The sequence below is a fragment of the Lygodium microphyllum genome, chromosome 23 (assembly GCF_053477565.2).
Source record: "Lygodium microphyllum isolate KBCC chromosome 23, Lygodium_microphyllum_v1.1.10, whole genome shotgun sequence".
NCBI lineage: Eukaryota > Viridiplantae > Streptophyta > Polypodiopsida > Schizaeales > Lygodiaceae > Lygodium > Lygodium microphyllum.
In genome coordinates, this window is record NC_141157.1 from 25063760 (window position 1) to 25083627 (window position 19868).

Below are 19868 nucleotides of genomic sequence, written 5' to 3' on the forward strand. Positions count from 1 at the left end.
CACTCACGAGAACGTAGAGTCGTCAACGCAGCATCAAAAGCCCTAGGGATTGATGCCTCAATCACCTCCAAGTGGAGGGAGGCAACTAATGAGAAAGCAACCACCACTCTTGAATCCTTTGAAGACTTCTCCTCCTCCTCCTTGTCCTTCTTGTCCTTGTCGAGGCAATCCTTTTTCCAATGACCTATCTTGCCACAGATGTGACAAGCAAAATCCTTCCCTTTTGTACAAACTCATAATGAGATAGAAGAAACCATTGTATGTCAAGGAAACAACTCATGTCTAGGGAGAATATATGCTATCTATCAAAAATAAAGGCATTCTGGGTAGTCCGTATGTGTCAACAACCGTAGTAACATAGGAAGTGGAAAATAACCTTTATATGCAGCTACACAAAGTCCTACAATTTGGGGCTTCCAAAGACCTAGTCCTTAGGAAACATGGGGGGCCCAACCATTCGAGACCAAATAGTAGACAATAGAGACCAAATTTTCCTCGACACTAGACAAGAAAGAAACAAATGGCAAGAAGTTCCTGCACTTGTCATACCAAATTAGCAACACCCATTTGAAATACGTCATTTTGAGAGTGCAAAAACAAGAGAAAGGCCTCCAATCAGCACCTGAAACTTGGGCTCAATTTGAATCCGTCTTTTTGAAAGAATTTCTTCTTGAAAATGAAATGGAAAGAAATTGGGAAGATTAGGATTATGTCAGACAAAAGGGACGACCCCTGCTGACATATCTGGAGGAATATCGTGAGATAATCCTCAAATTGGAAGGAATAGATGAATTCCAAAAAACAAGAGGATTCATTAGGGGACTAGATAAAACCTGTAAAAAGGAAGTAAAACGGAGTTTACCTAAGACGTTGGAAGAGGCAATTAAATTTGCATTAATTCATGAAGATAGTATGCATCCAGGTACACTCACTAGTCTCACTGATACGGAGCCCAAGTCTAAGGAATTGGAAACCTCAAAATTTGTGGGCAAATTTAAAAGGAAAATGCCATTTTTTAAGGGTAAAAAAAAACCTTTTGAAAAGAAACCATATATGAGGCCAAAGTTAAGTCCTGATGACTTTGATAAGGCCAAAAAAGAAAAGTTGTGTTTCAATTGCCTATCCCCTAACCATGCTGCTTGGAATTGGCCTCAAAAGAAAAAGGGGGAAGACAAAGGAAAGGATAAGGACAAGGGCAAGGGAAAAGAAAAACAAATCCATGTAGTGCAGACCTTAGAATTAAAGGGCCATGAAAACTACAAATCTTTAGAGGTCTTGCACATGGATGTACAACATAAGTGTTGTATGTCAACTTCTATGTGGCAGCCTACTTTTGGGCCACATGATTTACTTAGAGTACATGGATTGATAGCTGGAAAAAGGGTTAGAGTCATGATTGATGACTCTGCCACACATAATTTTATAAATTATGCACTTGTAAAAAAATTGAAACTTCCCCAACAAAACAGTGGGCATCAATATGTTGTTCGTATGATGCAAGGCCAAGACAATAAAATATGGGATACAATGGTATCCGATTTGGAAATTGAGATTCAAGGATATAAAGATAAACTTGATTTCCAAATTATGAACATGGAAAGAGTTGATATTGCTCTAGGGAGGGAGTGGCTATGGGGATTGGAACCATCCTTAAAACGTAGTTATCACCATAATATACTGGAATTTGAAAGGAATGGTAAGACTTTTGTTATTCAAGGTGAACATGAAGTATCCGATAATCCTTTGTTGTGCTCTACTGAAGTTCAGAAGCTGATAAAGAAGGAAGTTTGTGAGGTATATATGCTATGGTCTCTTCCTGTACAGAATACTTTTACTTTCTGCAATATAAAGCAACAATTTTCTTATGTTTGTGAGTTGAATGTTAATAATGAATTAAGTAGTTTGTTAGATAATTTTAAAGATGTGTTTTCTTCTGATTTACCAAGTGGTCTTCCACCAGATAGGGGTGATATAAATCACCCAATTGATATAAATAAGGATACACACCCTATTTCAAAACCACCGTATAGGTTAAGTGAAACACAGCATCAAGAAGTTGAAAGACAAATTAAGGATTACCTGGATAAAGGGTTTATTCAACCCAGTAATTCACCTTGGGCTTCACCAATTTTATTGGTAAAGAAAAAAGATGGTTCTATGCGACTTTGTGTTGACTATAGAGCACTTAATAAAATAACGGTGAAGAATAAATTTCCTATGCCCAAAATGAAAGATCTTTTTGATCAATTATAAGGGGCAAAATTCTTCACAAAGATAGATTTAAGATCAAGTTATCACCAAGTAAGAATTAAGGCACAAGATGTTTCTAAGACAGCATTTCGTACTAGATACGGGCATTATGATTTTTTGGTGATGCCTTTTGGCCTCACTAATGCACCAGCTACCTTTATGAAGCTGATGAATAGTGTTTTACGGCCCTACCTCGGACATTTTGTAGTAGTCTTTTTGGATGATATCTTGATCTTTAGTAAATCAAGAGAAAAACATTTGGAACACTTACAATTAGTATTCCAACTGTTAAGAACACATTTCCTTTATGCGAAGAAAACTAAATGTGAATTCTTTGAACAAGAGGTCAAATATTTGGGGCATATTATCTCGAAATAGGGAATCAACATGGATCTAGAAAAAGTAAGGGCAATTATTGAATGGCCACCTCCAAGGAACCTGGAAGAGCTGCAGATCTTCCTAGGTTTATCTGGATTTTATCGTAGATTCATTCGAGATTATGCCAAAATAGTTGTTCTAATGACAGACCAACTTAAAGGGAAAGGAAAAAGTTTTAATTGGGAAACAGACCAAAATGAAAGTTTTCAAAAACTTAAGGTAGCTATCACTACAGCTCCAGTACTATTAATAGTGGATCCCAATAAACCATTTGTGGTTGAAGCTGATGCCAGTGATAAGGCAATAGGCGCGGTCTTATTACAAGAAGGTCGACCAGTTGCTTTTGAAAGCAAGAAATTAGACCGTGCAAAACAGAATTATTCTGTTTATGAGAGGGAGCTGTATGCAATAGTACATGCAATGAAGAAATGGAGGCACTATTTGTATGGTGCCAAACTTTTGATTTTATCGGATCATGAAAGCATTAAGTGGCTTAATGATCAACCGGATTTACACGGGCGTAAAGCCAAATGGGCCGAACTCCTCCAAGAGTTCGACTATGAGATAAGATATAGAAAAGGAAAGTATAATATAGTAGCTGATGCACTCAGCAGAATGCCCATCATTAATGAATTGAGTTTTACTCAGTTCACTTCCAACTTGCTTGAATCTTTAAAAGGAAAATGCCAGGTTGATCCGGCATATTCCAACATATGGGAAGCAATAAAAAATGGGGATCCAAATGAAAGTGCTTCTACTGAGGAAGGAATATCTGAGGATGTTCAACAAGAAAATGGAGCATCAGGGGTTGCTCAAACTGGATTCAAGTGGAAGAATTTTACCATTGATAATGGTTATTTACTCTACAAGGGTAGGGTATGTGTCCCGAAAGATACAGAAATAAGGCGCCAGATACTCTTTGAGTGTCATGATACCCCTAGTGCGGAACATCCAGGAGTTAATAAGACTTATAGTCTTATTAAAAGGCAGTTCTATTGACCTGGAATGAATAAGGACGTCCTTGACTATGTGGTCAAATGTAATAAATGCCAGGTTAATAAAGCTGAATGTTAAAAATGGAAGGACTTCTCCATCCACTAGAGATTCCTTCGGGAAAATGGGAGAGTATCTCCATGGACTTTATTGTTGCTTTACCTAGAACACAGAAGGGGCACGATTCTGTGTGGGTAATTGTGGATAGGTTAACCAAAATGGCTAGGTTCATTCCAACTTCAACTGATGTTAAAACACCAGAATTGGCTAGATTGTTCGTAGAGAACATATACCGATTGTATGGCCTTCCAACAAATATAGTTTCTGATCGGGATAGAAAATTTGATAGCCATTTTTGGCGTGCGGTATTTAGGAAATTGGATACTAAACTTAGCATGAGTACGGCGGATCACCCGCAAACAGATGAGCAAACTGAAAGGGTTAACCAAATTCTTGAAGATATGCTTAGGGCATATGTAAGTAAAAGGCAAACTAATTGGGAAGAGTATTTACCGATAGCAGAGTTTGCATATAACAGTGCCAAGCACTCTTCCACTGGATATAGTCCATTTATGTTAATGTATGGGTTTCAGCCCAGAGCTTCTTTTGCAGTAGGACTGCATAAGGAAAAGGTTCAAGCAGCTAAAGACTTTTTGGAGGATATGAATAGTATATTAAAATTTGCGCAAGAAAATATTAAAAAAGCTCAAAATCGAGCTAGAGCATATGCAGATCCTCACCGAAGAGACATCTCCTTTCAAGAAGGAGAATTGATCTATCTTAAGGTGCCTGAACAAACTAAAACTGTGAAAAAGGGACAATGTCCAAAGCTTTCACAAAGGTATTGTGGTCCTTTCATAATACTTAAAAAGGTGGGAGAATTGGCTTACAAGCTCCAACTACCTGTTGGTAGTAAAATACATCCAGTTTTTCATGTAAGTAAATTAAGGAAGAAGCTGGGTGATTTGGATAATCTAATCTTAAATGATGATATTGAGGAGCTATTCTATGACCAATCTAATCCACATGAACCAGAAAAAATATTAAATGTTCGTAACAGACGAACAAGGAATACTATTTATCAGGAATGTGACATTGATGTGACATTAAAAGTAATATTTAATGTCACGTTAAGGTCACAAATATGGAATGTGACATTTAATGTGACTTTAAGGTAAATCTAGGGGAACATGCACGAGAATGACCATCCAGGCTCTTGGGCGCCCGAACGGGGTTAAGGGGAGCCTAGAGAGTAAGAGTCCAAGAATAGTAGGACTCACCAATAGTGGACGCCTGGCAAAGGAAACGGGTAGAGAGGTGCCAGCACTTATCTAGGCGTGGTTGGGAGGAGAAGAATCACTGGTGCTCAGGGTTTTCATCGTTTTCTCTCTGTCTTTCCCGAAGCCATCTTTCACTATGTGAAGAGGCTAACAAGGTAATAACGTGTGAACCATCGTAGTAGTCAGAAGATAAGAGCATGGCCCACTATAAGCATGGGATGGATATCCCAAAGTTTCAATCATCAAGGGTTGACGTGTAGAGTGCATGAGAGAGATTTCCAACACAGTAGCACCAGCAAGCAAATGGTACTCACTTGCCCATAGGTAGAGGCTACAACGTGCATGGGTATCATTCCTAATAACCAAGCATGAGAAGGCAAAGTGATCTAATTGGAATGACAAAGAAGAAGAAGAGTATTCCTCCATGTTGAGAGAAAAGCTCCACCTCAAAGTCTTCAAAGAGAGAGTGTAAGGTTGGTAACTAGGATCTCTCAAGGGGGGGTGACTAAGACATGGTAAGATAGTTCATGTTGCTCATGCCAAAGCCAGTACTTATGATACAAGAGTAACTGATTCTAATACCATGTGAGTATATGCTAAGGTTTGCAAAGAAAACACAAGTAAACAAACATGACATATAAATGAGCTCCAAAAATGCAAATGGGAAAAGGCTAGATGAATGCTGAAAATGAACTCAATGAACAAATAAAGATGCTAAGTGTGATACAGCGGATGCGGAAGGAGCAGATGCAGCAGGTTGATACCAACAGTTGATGGTGACAGCTGGCTGAGATGATTATGCTAGAGAATGGACAACCGCACCTCACTCCTGGGTTGGTTCTAGGTGGATGCAGCTGGCTATGGCGTTAGGGAGATCATGACGGCAATGACAATGATTATGTGATTATGGCAAGGACTGATGGCAACTAGTAAGACACAGGGATTGAAGAGTGTCTATTCTGTGATCCCTTTTTATAGAACTTTTTGAGCCACTCCCTGCCCAAACTCTCGAGCTTCATATTTGGACAGTTTTATCTCAAAGATGTTTGGGGTTGTTTGAGACCCAAAAGAAATTAGCCCATAAATTGAGGCTAAATCTGAAGTCACTTAACAGGGGCCACATAGAAGACTCCTTGTTACTGGGTGATAATGCTTAAAACCAGCCAGAATGTAAAGAAAGCATCTTGAATGATGTAACTGGTCCCAGTCATGATGCTTACAAATTTATGAACTGCACCACCCACAGTCCAACCCTTATGGCTTTAGATGGTCGTCACCCTAACTTTTGAGTACTATTCTCCTAATTCATAGTTTTGTTTGCATATCTTTTGCAGCCTTACCTCCTCCAACATCGCCATTGGCTCTGACTTATCAACACTATCCTCCTCAAATCTATCATGTCAAAGTGATGCATCCCCTACTTGATATGCTATGTGACTCTGCAGATAATTTTGACCATTTAGGAAGCAGTACCAAGAGCATGTTTGAATATGTCTACTAGTCAACTCACATGCAGGTAAAATTAGGAGAGATATTCCACAACTCTTATAGCAGTTCTCTATGCAAAAAGTCTGGTTAACTACTTAGTAAATATTTTGAAAATGCTACGACTATGCATACAGTTTTGAACAAGAAGTGATTGGGTACCTACCCCCTCAGAGCGTGTAACAGATAAATATATGGTTTGCACAAAGTTTTTAATACTTCATACAGAAAAATAGCATGCAACAATCTTCCCAGATACACCGAGTTATCTATATAAAGTAATCCAATAACAACTCACTTTTCTTGATATTCTGCCAGAAGCTGAGCTAGTTCCTCTGCACTAACTTTGCCATCCCCATTGGTGTCAGCTTCAACAAAGAGATCCTCTACCTGAGTGCAAAACAAGATCTCAGCAACATACATAACTTGCAACACTACAAACTCCATTTTGATCCAGCATAGCGATACCTCGCGAGTTGACACTTTCTTTCCAAAAGCCCTAATAAGCTCATGGAATTCGTGGAGCGACAGCTCCCCATTCTCATCCTCATCCTGTTGACCATACACAATGATCAAAACTGTAGTCACAGATTAAATGCAATTAAAGTGAGCCTTGTTGATAGTCAACCCATGCCTCCTTCTAGCCAGAAAAAACATACAATGACACCACAAATAATAATCATTTGAAACTGACTCCCCTTACAGACACACAAAACAGAATGATAGTGTATAGATAATTCACCATGAGGGAAAGAAGGCGCCGAGCAAAACTCCTTTCAGTTTCCATACGATCCTAATTGGTCAAGCATCAAAAGTCACTTTAATTCATCCAAAAAGTGTAGGGCTTACTAAATTGTCCACCAGTAATAGAGCAACCTTTCTTTTATCTATTTTCTTAAGAAACTAAGCATTCAAAATGCCATCAACCATAATACCATGTATGTCTGGCCTTACTCAACCTTTATGTGCAACACTCATTGCCACAAACAGAAAGGCCACCATATTTATCAAACTAGATGGCAATAGCTTTAATCAATTGACCACAGAACTTTACAAGCTTGGAAATAAGCAGTACATGATACCTCTGCACTGTAATTCACGGTGATCTTTCCAACAACTTTTGTTTTCGTACTTGGATCATATAGCTCAAGTGTGTTGCAAGCTGCCTGCAACAGCATTTTCGCAGCATAGAAAACCAGATTTAGTAACCTTCAAACATTGTCAAGCTTCAACTAGCGGAGCTTGAGATGATCCCAAAGCTGTATACCTCTCTCTCTTTTCCAAAAAGGTTTTGCTCTCTCTCTCTCTCTCTCTCTCTCTCTCTCTCTCTCTCTCTCTCTCGTAAAAGGTTCTCTCTCTCTCTCTCTCTCTCTCTCTCTCTCTCTCTCTCTCTCTCTCTCTCTCTCTCTCTCTCTTTTTTTCGTAAAAGGTAATTGTATTAATTACGAAAAAAAGGTACAAGATTACATGATTACAAGAGACACGAGGGCCCTAGGCCAACGTGTGGGAAATCCCCGTACTAATGCACGAAAAAGGTTACACCAATCATGGCACCGACCCAGAGGCAATTGCCATATGCCACGGAAGCAAATCCTCCAGAGGGAGCAAGTCGGAGTGCCGGATGAGATCTATCTGCCAATGCAAGAGCCCTTTAAGCCCGGCAATATGTCTCGGTACATTAGAGGCCGAATCAAAGAGAAAAGCATTGCGCGTGGTCCAAATGTGCCAGCATCCCCAGTATCTAAAAAAGTGAAATAAGATCTTCATATGTAGCTCTGGCGGTGTGGGGTACTTTGGGCGCACAAAAACCCAATCGAAAGGAGTTAGTGAGGACCCCACCACTGCGCGCCAGATTTGCGACAAGAGTGACCAGATGTTCTTGGCGAGCGGGCAAGAAAGAAATCGGTGTCGGGCCGATTCCGCAGTAGTGGTACAAAAGAAACAATTGCCATTCGAGATTCTACGCTTGGAAAGGGCCGAGGCAAGAGGAAGACCACCAATCATTACCCGCCAAAGAAAGACCTTGCATTTGAAAGGTGCCCTATTCAGCTAGCCCTCCATCACCGTTGCCTGCCACCATGACTGCGATTTCCGCAGTCCCCAAACAGTATTAGCTTTCACACCCAGCCATTGGTGATCTTGAATGAGAAGATGATACACCTGATTAGTAGAAGCCTTTTCCAAACTCAACCGGCCTGCAAGGTCCCAGTCCTGCCAAGGACGATCCATAGCCAGGGCAGGAAAGGGTTGCCTACCCTGAAGCTCCGACAAAAGTTGTTCCCATAAACCACGGTATCCGCGCGGGATTCTAAAAAGTCTCCTAGCAGTCCGAAACGATGCGAGGACATTGCGAGTGACAAGGGTAGCATCCGCAATCGAGGTCACACCTAAACGGGCCATGCGGTTAAATCTCGGTCTGAGCTGCTGTTTGTCTTCCCATGAAAGTAATCTCGATACCGCCAACAATTCCAGCTGAAAGGAGTTAGTCTGCAAGCGGTCCCCCACTGGATGCCAACGGGCCTTTTGGAGCACCTCTCTCTCTCTCTCTCTCTCTCTCTCTCTCTCTCTCTCTCTCTCTCTGTGATAATTGAATTAAGTAGTAAATATTTACATCAGACCATCAGGTCAGCAATCTCTCTGTATCTCTTACTTTCTGTTACATCAGACCATCAGGTCATCCGAGAATCTCTCTCTCTCTCTCTCTCTCTCTCTCTCTCTCTCTCTCTCTCTCTCTCTCTCTCTCTCTCTCTCTCTCTCTCTCTCTCTCTCTCTCTCTCTCTCTCTCTCTCTCTCTCTCTCTCTCTCTGTGTGTGTGTGTGTGTTTACATTCTATTACATCAAACCATCAGGTCCTAAAAGAAAGTGATGAAAGACTATTAGGACTATGACACAAAGAGAAAATCACACTGCTAGTGTAGAGCGAACAATGGCTAGCCAATGGGCAGCAATGTCACCAAGAACCAGGTCAGCTGATATCATAGAAGAAATCTGCCATAGCACTAAACCTCGAATACGGGCCACATGACCATGGATGCCCGAGACCGAATCAAAAAGAAAGGCATTCCGAGTTCGCCAAATATGCCATAAGGCAATCCATCTAAGGAACTCGAACAAGCAGGAATAATCAGAATGCAAAGAAGGCACGGAGGGCAGCTTTCCCATAATCCATGACCGGGCTGTTATCCGGAGCTGAGTCGCCAAGAGCCAAATGCTAGAAATAAAACTCTCTCTCTCTCTCTCTCTCTCTCTCTCTCTCTCTCTCTCCTCTCTCTCTCTCTCTCTCTCTCTCTCTCTCTCTCTCTCTCTCTCTCGTGAAGATAATTGAATTAAGTAGTAAATATTTACATCAGACCATCAGGTCAGCATTCTCTCTGTGTATCTCTTACTTTCTGTTACATCAGACCATCAGGTTATCCGAGAAACTCTCTCTCTCTCTCTCTCTCTCTCTCTCTCTCTCTCTCTCTCTCTCTCTCTCTCTCTCTCTCTCTCTCTGTGTGTGTGTGTGTGTGTGTGTGTGTGTGTGTGTGTGTGTGTGTTTACATTCTATTACATCAAACCATCACGTCCTCAAAGAAAGTGACGAAAGACTATTAGGACTATGACACAAAGAGAAAATCACATTGCTGGTGTAGAGCGAACAATGGCCAGCCAGTGGGCAGCAATGTCAGGAAGAACCAAGTCAGCTGATGTCATAGAAGAAATCTGCCATAGCACTAAACCTCGAATACAAGCCACATGACCATGGATGCCCGAGACCGAATCAAAAAGAAAAGCATTCCAAGTACGCCAAATATACCACAAGGCAATCCATCTAAGGAACTGGAACATGTAGGAATAATCAGAATGCAAAGAAGGCACGGAGGGCAACTTTCCCATAATCCATGACCGGGTTGTTATCCGGAGCTGAGTCGCCGAGAGCCAGACTCTCTCTCTCTCTCTCTCTCTCTCTCTCTCTCTCTCTCTCTCTCTCTCTCTCTCTCTCTCTCTCTCTCTCTCTCTCTCTCTCTCTCTCTCTCTCTCTCTCTCTCTCTCTCCAGCTTAAATTCAATGAAAATATTTACATAAAGCCTTCTGGCCAGCCATGAAAATCCCAACAATTACAAGTTAAGCAAAAGGCTATCAAAACATAACACAAAAATATCATATAGGCAGCACAATAGAAGCTCTCTCTCTTTTTTTTTTCGTAAAAGGTAATTGTATTAATTACGAAAAAAAGTTACAAGTTTACATGATTACAAGATACACGATGGCTCTAAGCCATCGTGTGTAAAATCTACATACTAAACAACAAAAGAGTTACAAAAGTCATGGCAAAGACGCAAAGGAAATTGCCATATGCCAGGGAAGTAAGTCCTCCCGAGGGAGTAAGTCAGAGTGCCGAATGAGATCTATCTGCTAATACAAGAGACCTTTAAGCCTCGCAATATGTCCCGGAACATTAGAGGCCGAATCAAAAAGAAAGGCATTCTGAGTGGCCCAATTGTGCCAGCAGCTCCAATATCTAAAAAAGTGAAACAAGATCTTCATATGCGACTGTGCCGGTGTGGGGTATTTGGGTCGTACAAAAACCCAATCAAAAGGGCTTAGCGAGAAACCAACCATTGCTCGCCAAACCGCTGACAAGAGTGACCAGATATTCTTAGCGAGAGGGCAAGAAATAAATCGATGACGGGCCGATTTCACAGTAGTGGTGCAAAAGAAACAATTGCCGTTAGAGATTCGACGCTTGGAAAGGATTGAAGCAAGAGGAAGACCACCAATCATCACCCTCCAAAGAAAGACCTTGCATTTGAAAGGTGTCTTGTTCAACCAACCCTCCATCACAGTTGCCTTCCACCATGACTGAGATTTCCGCAATCCCCATACAGTATTAGCTTTAGTAACCAGCCATTGATGATCTTTAACCAAAAGATGATACACCTGGTTAGCTGAGGCCTTTTCCAAATTCAACCGACCTACAAGGTCCCAGTCCTGCCAAGGACGATCCAAAGCAAGGGCAGGAAAGGGTTGCCTACTCTGGAGCACTAACAAAAGCTGTTCCCATAAATCACGGCATCCACAAGGGATTCTGAAAAGCCTCCTGGCTGTACAAAACGATATCACCACATCGCGACTGGCAAGGGTGGCATCTGCAACTAAAGTCAAGCCCAAACGTGCCATACGATTAAATTTTGGTATGAGCTCATATTTGCCTTCCCAAGAAAGTAATCGCGAGGCTGCCAACAATTCCAGTTGAAAAGAGTTAGTATGCAAGTGGTCCTCCGCTGGATGCCAATGCGCCTTCTGGAGAACCAATTTCTAGGAGCAGAGCAGCAGAGGTGCTCAAAGAGCTAAAGATCCTCTTCATCAAAGAAGGCAAAGAAAGGTTGCAGACTCGGCATCACCTTTTACCCTTATATTCCACTGCATCATTAGGAGATCCCTTATCTTTTTCTCCCTCCCACCCTTTCTTCACAGGTTTAACACACCGGTGCTATGGCCTTCACACATATAGAAGGACCCACCACTGGGTGCATCTCTTGCGGCAAGAATGGGCATACCACCAAAGATTGTCGACATCAACCTTTGCTCCCTGCTCCACCAAAGTATACGCGTCTTCTCGTTGTGCCATCTCAACTTTCTAGGCCATAGAGATCATTCTACATCAGCTCTCAGGATTTTATGCTCCAAGCAATTAGATGCATCTAATGCGCCATAAGTCCTTACAAGCAAAAGGAGGCTCTAAGATCTCGTCAAATGCTATGACCCCCTCAAGATTACTGCAATGTGCTACAAAGGTTTCCCCCACCCATTTTCAGGTGCAGTGGCTCCTCCAAAAGAGAGTTAGCAAACACTAACAGCTGCTCCCAATTCGGCTCTTGGAAATCTGGCCAATCTGGCAAGGGAGAGGCCACTCGTGCATACAATCATAGTGGTCACCTGAATCAAGGGCCTTAGACGCAACAGGAAAATCTTCATGCTTGCTGCATGTGATAGAAGGCTGATCAGCACAGGGTGCCGATGCCATCTCATCAGTGCAGGGAACCATATTAACAATTTTGGGGAGAGGCTCTTAAAACATCAGTTCATGTATACAATTGCTCTCCCAATCGTGCATTGGAAAATGGCATTCCTGAAGAGGTTTGGTCTAACAAACCTGCTTCATATGACCATTTGCGTGTCTTTGGTTGTGATGCCTTTGTGCATATACTTGTAGAACAGAGAACCAAACTAGACATGAAATCCATCAAGGGCATCTTCATGGGATATGGAGATGAGGGAGAGATGGGTTATAGAGTTTAGCTTCCTCAGGGCAGGAAGATAGTACGCAACCGAGACATAGTATTTAATGAGGCAAAGTTACTGAAAAATGCTACACATTGTGATCTTGACAAAAAGAAGGTCAAATTTCAGCATGAACAGCCAGCCATTAGCTGAAAGTTCTGTCCCTTTTGATGCTGAAAATGAGCAGCAACCTATTGTGCTACAACCAGAAGATCATGGACAGCAAGTTGATGCACAGGATGAAATAGGACAGCAAAAAGAACATGCAGAAAACAGATTACAGCAGCAAGAAAATGCTGAAAATCAGCCACTTGGTGATGGTGTGCACATTTCTCAAGATGTAGCCCCACTACCTGATAAAAGAGATCATTGGGTAAGAAGGTCCACAAGTGTCAGAAGGCAGCCACAGAGGTTTCAACCATCTTTGGATTGCATTTTGTTGACTGATGAGGGTGAGCCTCTGACATTTAAAGAGGCACAATCATGTGAAAACAAGATAAAGTGGGAGCTTGCTATGCAAGAAGAGATGAAGTCTCTATATGCAAATAACACATGGGAGCTTGTACCTTTGCGCAAGGATAGAAAAGCTATTCCAAACAAATGGGTTTACAAAGTGAAATGTATTGATGGGAAGCCCAAGTACAAGGCACGGCTAGTTGCTAAGGGCTATACACAAAAGGAAGGCATGGACTTCCAGGAGGTCTTTTCACCAGTGGTGAAGATGACTACGCTCTGTGTTTTGTTTGCTCTCACTGCATCCTTGGATTTAGAGTTGGATCAGATGGATGTGAAGACTGTTTTTCTTCATGGTGACTTGGATGAAGAGTTGTACATGAAGTAGCCAGAAGGATTTGCTATTCCAAGAAAAGAGCATTTGGTTTGTAAGCTGAAACACGGGTTATATGGGCTGAAACAAGCCCCTAGACAATGGTACAAAAAATTTTATACATTTATGCTCAGCCATGGATTTAAACGTTGTCACGCAAATCACTGCTTGTACACTTAAAAGGCTGATGATGAAAGCCTTATTGTGTCGGTTTTATACGTGGATGACATGCTGATTGCAAGACAGCATAAGAGTACTTTGAATGCTCTTAAAAGGCAGCTGAGTTCAACCTTCTCTATGAAAGATTTGGGGGCAATTGAACACATTTTGGGCCTGCGCATTAAAAGAGACAGAGGGCAACATTTGTTGTTTCTCTCACAAGACAAGTACATCACCAAAGTACTTGACAAATTTAATATGGCTGATGCTAAGCCTCTTGGTGTGCCTTTACCGCCACATACAAAGCTTAGCAAAGCTAATTGCCCTAAGGATGATGCAACTACTAGTGCCATGAAGGGTATACCTTATGCATCAGCTTGTGGATCTTTGATATATGCCATGGTTGCAACTTGCTCTGACATTGCTCATGCAGTGGGAGTTGTTAGCAGATTCATGTCTAACCTTAGTAAGCCACATTGGGAAGCAGTGAAATGTATTTTCAGATACTTGAAAGGTACACAAGAAAAGTGTATATGCTATGGAAAGGGTACACTAGAGTTGCACGGATTTTGTGATTCGGACATGGCAAGAGATCTTGACAGTAGGAAATCTACCAATGGGTATGCTTTTAATTTGGTTGGTGGGGCTATCTCTTGGTGTTCAAGATTGCAGAAAATTGTGGTACTTAATACTACAAAAGCTGAATATATTTCAGCCACCGAAGCTTCTAAAGAAGCTATTGGCTTGGCCGTCTGATCAAGGATTCTCGTCTTTCTTCACATACTCTAGTACTTGGTTGTGATAGCCAGAGTGTAGTATGCCTGGCTAAGAATGCCATGTTCCATGCACGTACCAAACACATAGATGTTCGGTATCACTTTATTTGACAGGTCTTGGATGATCGTCTTGTCACACTGACTAAGGTCAAAACCCAAGATAACCTTGCAGATGTTCTAACTAAGTGTCTTGCAAAGGCTCAGCATGAGCATTGCATTCGTTTAGTGAGAGTTGGTTAGCTTAAAGATACCACTTCGAGCCCTTAAGTGGAAGGTTGTTGGGTGTAAAGTCCCTTCGTCTCCATGTAAATAGTCTTACAGGTGTGAACACACCCTTATTGTACCCTAACATATAAATACATTCTTTTATTCTTTGTGCACCGTCACAATCTGGTACACCTATCTCTGCGTTCACTCTTTCTAACTCTCAGCCCTGCAGCTTGCGCCTCACTCACCCACGGCAGTAGAGGACAGCCGAAGGAGGACAGGTCAGTGCTAGAGACAGGGCGCATTCCCCCCCTCCCTCCCTCCCTGCCTCCCTCCCTCCCTCTCTCTCTCTCTCTCTCTCTCTCTCTCTCTCTCTCTCTCTCTCTTTTCGTAAAAGGTAATTGTATTAATTACGAAAAAGGTACAAGTTTACATGATTACAAGATACACGATGGCTCTACCCCATCGTGTGTAAAAACACTCTGTCTCTCTACATGAACTAAACGACTAAAGAGTTACAAAAAGTCATGGCAAAGACGCAGAGGAAATTGCCATATGCCAGGGATGTAAGTCCTCCCGAGGGAGCATGTCAGAGTGCCGAATAAGATCTATCTGCCAATGCAAGAGACCTTTAAGCCTAGCAATATGCCGCTGAACATTATAGGCGGAATCAAAAAGAAAAGCATTCCGAATGGTCCAGTTATGCCAACAGCCCCAATATCTAAGAAAGTGAAACAAGATCTTTATATGTGGCTGTGTCGGTGTGGGGTATTTGGGCTGCACAAAAACCCAATCAAACGGGCGTGGCGAGAAACCGACCACCGCTCGCCAAACGGATGACAAGAATGACCAGATTTTCTTAGCGAGGGGGCAAGAAATAAATCGATGACGGGCCGATTCCACACTGGTGGTGCAAAAGAAACAGTTGCCGTTGGAGATTCCACGCTTGGAAAGAACTGAAGCAAGCGAAAGACCACCAATCATCACCCTCCAAAGAAAGACCTTATATTTGAAGGGTGTCTTGTTCAACCAGCCCTCCATCACAGTTACCCTCCACCATGACCGGGATTTATGCAATCCCCATAGAGTATTAGCTTTAGTAACCAGCCATTGATGATCTTTAATCAGAAGATGATACACCTATTTAAATTCAGCCGACCTGCAAAGTCCCAGTCCTGCCAGGGACGATCCAAAGCAAGGGCAGGAAAGGGTTGTCTGCTCTGGAGCACCATCAAAAAAGCTATCCCCATAAATCCCTGTATCCACGAGGGATCATGGAAAGCCTCCTGGCTGTACGAAACGATATCAACACATTGCGACTGGCAAGGGTGGCATCTGCAACTGATGTCAAGCCCTCTCTCTCTCTCTCTCTCTCTCTCTCTCTCTCTCTCTCTCTCTCTCTCTCTCTCTCTCTCTCTCTCTCTCTCTCTCTCTCTCTCTCTCTCTCTCTCTCTCTCTCTCTCTCTCTTCGTAAAAGGTAATTGTATTAATTACGAAAAAAGTACAAGTTTACTTGATTACAAGATACATGATGGGACTCAGCCATCATATGAAACGGTTCTAGTTCTAAGAGTTACAAGGTCATGGCAAAGATGTAGAGGAAACTGCCATATGCCAGGGACGCAAGTCCTCGGGGAAAGTAAGTCAGAATGTTGAAGAAGATCTATCTGCCAATACAAGAGACCCTTAAGCCTAGCAATATGCCGCTGAACATTACAGGCGGAATCAAAAAGAAAAGCATTCCGAATGGTCCAGTTATGCCAACAGCCCCAATATCGAAGAAAGTGAAACACGAGCTTCATATGTGGCTGTGCCGGTGTTGGGTATTTGGGCTGCACAAAGACCCAATCAAAGGGCCTTAGCGAGAAACCAACCGCCGCTCTCCAAACGGCTGACAAGAACGACCATATTTTTTTAGCGATAGGGCAAGAAATAAATCGGTGACGGGCAGATTCGACACTGGTGGTGCAAAAGAAACACTTGCCATTGAATATTCGTCGCTTGGAAAGAGCCGAAGCAAGCGGAAGACCCCCAATCATCACCCTCCAAAGAAAGACCTTATATTTGAAGGGTGTCTTGTTCAGCCACCCTTTCATCACAGTTTCCGTCCACCATGACCGGAATTTTCGCAATCCCCATAGAGCATTAGCTTTAGTGACCAGCCAGTGATGATCTTTAATCGGAAGATGATAGACCTGGTTAGCGGAAGCTTTGCCTAAACTCAGCCGGCCTTCAAAGTCCCAATCCTTCCAAGGACAATCCGAAGCAAGGGCAGGAAAGGGTTGTCTGCTCTGGACCACCATCAAAAGTTGTTCCCATATATTCCTGTATCCACGCGGGATCCTAAAGATCCTCCTGGCTGTACGAAATGATATTAACACATTGCGACTGGCAAGGGTGGCATCCGCGACTGAAGTTAAGCCCAAACGTGCCATAAGGTTGAATTGTGGTCGAAGCTCTTGTTTACCTTCCCATGAAAGTAACCGCGAGACTGCCAGCAATTCCAGTTGAAAAGAACTAGCATCTAAGCGATCCTCCGCCGGATGCCACTGAGCCTTCCGGAGGACCAGTTTCCAGGAACATACCAAATGGTCAAGCAGTGATGAAAAGGAACAAGAGAATCGGGAATCGGCATTAAGAACATGCCACCACGAACTCTGGATTTGGGTATTGCCATGCCGAAGCCCATGCTCCTCAAGGAAATAATGGGCTATAACAACCCACGGATGATGATCCGAGCACATGGCGCGGAAAAGAGACCAACGGAAGGCCAGCATGTGAGTTTGGGCATCCAAAATAACTCCGCCACCCATGCGTTTGGGGGTGCACGCATGCGACCAAGAAATCCAGGAAATGCCTGCATGCAAGGAATCTTTCTTCCATAACATAAAACGAATAAACTGAGTCAGAGCATTCAGAGTAGTAGTAGTCCAGGGCAGCAAGGGCAAGAAATATGTGAGCATCGGCAACATAATTGTCTGGGCTACTTTGAGGCAAACATGGAATGGCCAAGCCTGAGACTTCCAATACAGGAACTTAGCCGCCAGTTTCTGAGAAGTCCACTGTAGACGCTGCTTTGGGGGAACATCAACGCCCAAGGGGTAGCCAAGATGCCTGACAATGGAGCCACGAGGCACAACGATACCCTGCCAGTTCAATGACTGCAAATCCGACTCCGTGCAACTGAGAATGGCTGATTTCAACGCATTGATGCGAAGGCCGGAAGCCTGACCAAAGAGAGCCCAAACATCCAATGCTTTGCGAATGTTATCCTTATCCGCCCGCAGAACCATAAAACTGTCATCAGCCAAGGATTGACTAATGAAATGTTATCCAAAAGGAAGCGACAATCCAGCCAACTAATTGGAAGTTGCCATATGAGATAACATCAAAAGAATTGGATGAGCGCAAGGGCAAAGAAAAGAGGGCTCAATGGGCATCCCTGTCTAACAGAGCGGGCAAGGGCAAATGGCTCGATAACGCCTCCATTCAACATGACTCGCGAAGACGCCGCTGCACTGATGATGTAGATCAGTCGAGACATCCGATCACCAAAGCCCATAGCAGACATAAGCTCTGCAACAAAAGACCACTCCAGATAGTCGAAAGCCTTTTCCAGGTCCAATTGAATCAGTACGACCTCCTGATTAGAATGCCTTGCATAATCAATCGCCAGTTGCGCATTTAATACATTGTGCAGAATGTTTCGGCCCTTAATGAAACCATATTGAAGAGGATGCACAATGGCAGGGAGATGCTTGTGGAGCCGATTCGCCATTACTTTGGAAAAGATTTTATACATAGAACCCATTAAAGAAATTGGACGCCAATGTTTTAACATAGACGGCGAAGGAACCTTTGGAAGCAATTTAATAAGTCCTTCTTTCCAAGAGGAAGGCATAATCCCCGTTTCCCACACCTGCTGAAACAAAGCCGTCAATGGTTTCGCCAATTGGGTAGCAAAAACCTCAAAGAACTCATTGGTGAGACCATCCAAGCCAGGACTTTTATCCTTGGGTAAGTGTAACAAAACATCCATAACCTCCGCCTCACAAATATCTGACTCCAAAGTGGCTTGCATGTCCTGCGGAATCTGATTACGGACCAGGTCATAAAAAACTGAACGGGCCTGAGTAGTTTGGGCTGAAGGTGGAGAAGTGGAACCAAGAAGGTCGATGAAATAATTTCTACACATATGCACAATAGTCTGCGGATCAAGGACCAGGTGCCCTTCTGCATCCAGGAGTCTAGTCATATTCTCTCTAGCAGGAGAGGCATGGAGGGCTCGAAAGAACTTATGAGTCTGACACACATTATCTTGCAAAGTCGGAGGGCTCGAAAGAACTTATGAGTCTGACACACATTATCTTGCAAAGTCTCCGTCAGATGCTGCAATTTGGCCTGCTAATACGATTTCAACTAAAACTCTTGAATAAGATGAGCCACACGCATTGCCAGTCCTCCAGCAGAGAACGGACCAAAGCCAGCAAGTCCTCCGCCGCTTGCCGACGCCGTCGACAAAGAGAGGCATGATGGATTCCATACTGCCAAGCAACCCGCTGCACATTAGAGAGCAATCGGTCAAACGAAGCAGTGCCCAGAGAATAGAAGTCGAGTAAGAATCTATCAATCAATTGCTGCATATAACCCTGAAAGATTGCATGCTTCAAATAAGACGAGTTAAAACGCAAAGGGAGCCTCTCCAGAAATCGCTTAAAGGTGCAATGGGTTGTGCTAGCATCTCAAGCTGCAGAGGAAAATGGTCCGACAATGCATATTGCTGCAACACTTTCATTTCAAGCATCTCAGGGAGGAAATCATCATTCTACATGATGTATATGCGGTCCAGCCGCGACCATGTTGTTGCATACTGGGCAGAATGGAAAGTAAACCCTGTAGAAGACGGGTGCAGCCAGGACCAGAGATCTTGCTTAAGAACAGCAAGAGCCAACTCATGCCACCTACGGCTTTCCGGCGCGTCCATTACTAAATGCTCCAATGTGGACTGCGAAGAATCAATACACATATTGAAATCCCCCATGAAGAGGCCCCATCTGCCAAGTGACAAAGAAGTCTGCAAAGTATGCCAAAGCTCCCGGCGCGATAAAGGATCATTCGGAGCATAGAGACCAAGTAACCATAAGATTTCTCCATCGAATAAAATTTCAATCACCACAAAGCGGCCATGCACATCATTTTTAATAATAAGAGGTTGATATTTTGGTGTACAATCATGAGCACACCAAAATA

At 42.9% G+C, this 19868-nt stretch overlaps 1 protein-coding gene across 3 annotated transcripts in view; it reads right to left on the minus strand.

Annotated features, from left to right (window-relative positions):
• Positions 1-19868, minus strand: part of LOC148015979 (phosphatidylserine decarboxylase proenzyme 3-like) — a 220187-nt gene that overhangs the window by 174414 nt on the left and 25905 nt on the right. For 2 of the 3 annotated variants that reach the window (XM_087664263.1, XM_087664265.1), the window contains exons 6-9: positions 7469-7552; positions 7129-7179; positions 6855-6938; positions 6685-6776 (exon numbers count right to left, since the gene is read on the minus strand). In XM_087664263.1, the coding sequence (XP_087520389.1) occupies positions 6685-6776; positions 6855-6938; positions 7129-7179; positions 7469-7552 (311 nt within the window). The remainder of the gene's footprint in view (positions 1-6684; positions 6777-6854; positions 6939-7128; positions 7180-7468; positions 7553-19868) is intronic. The other variant, XM_087664264.1, reaches the window with a different exon arrangement.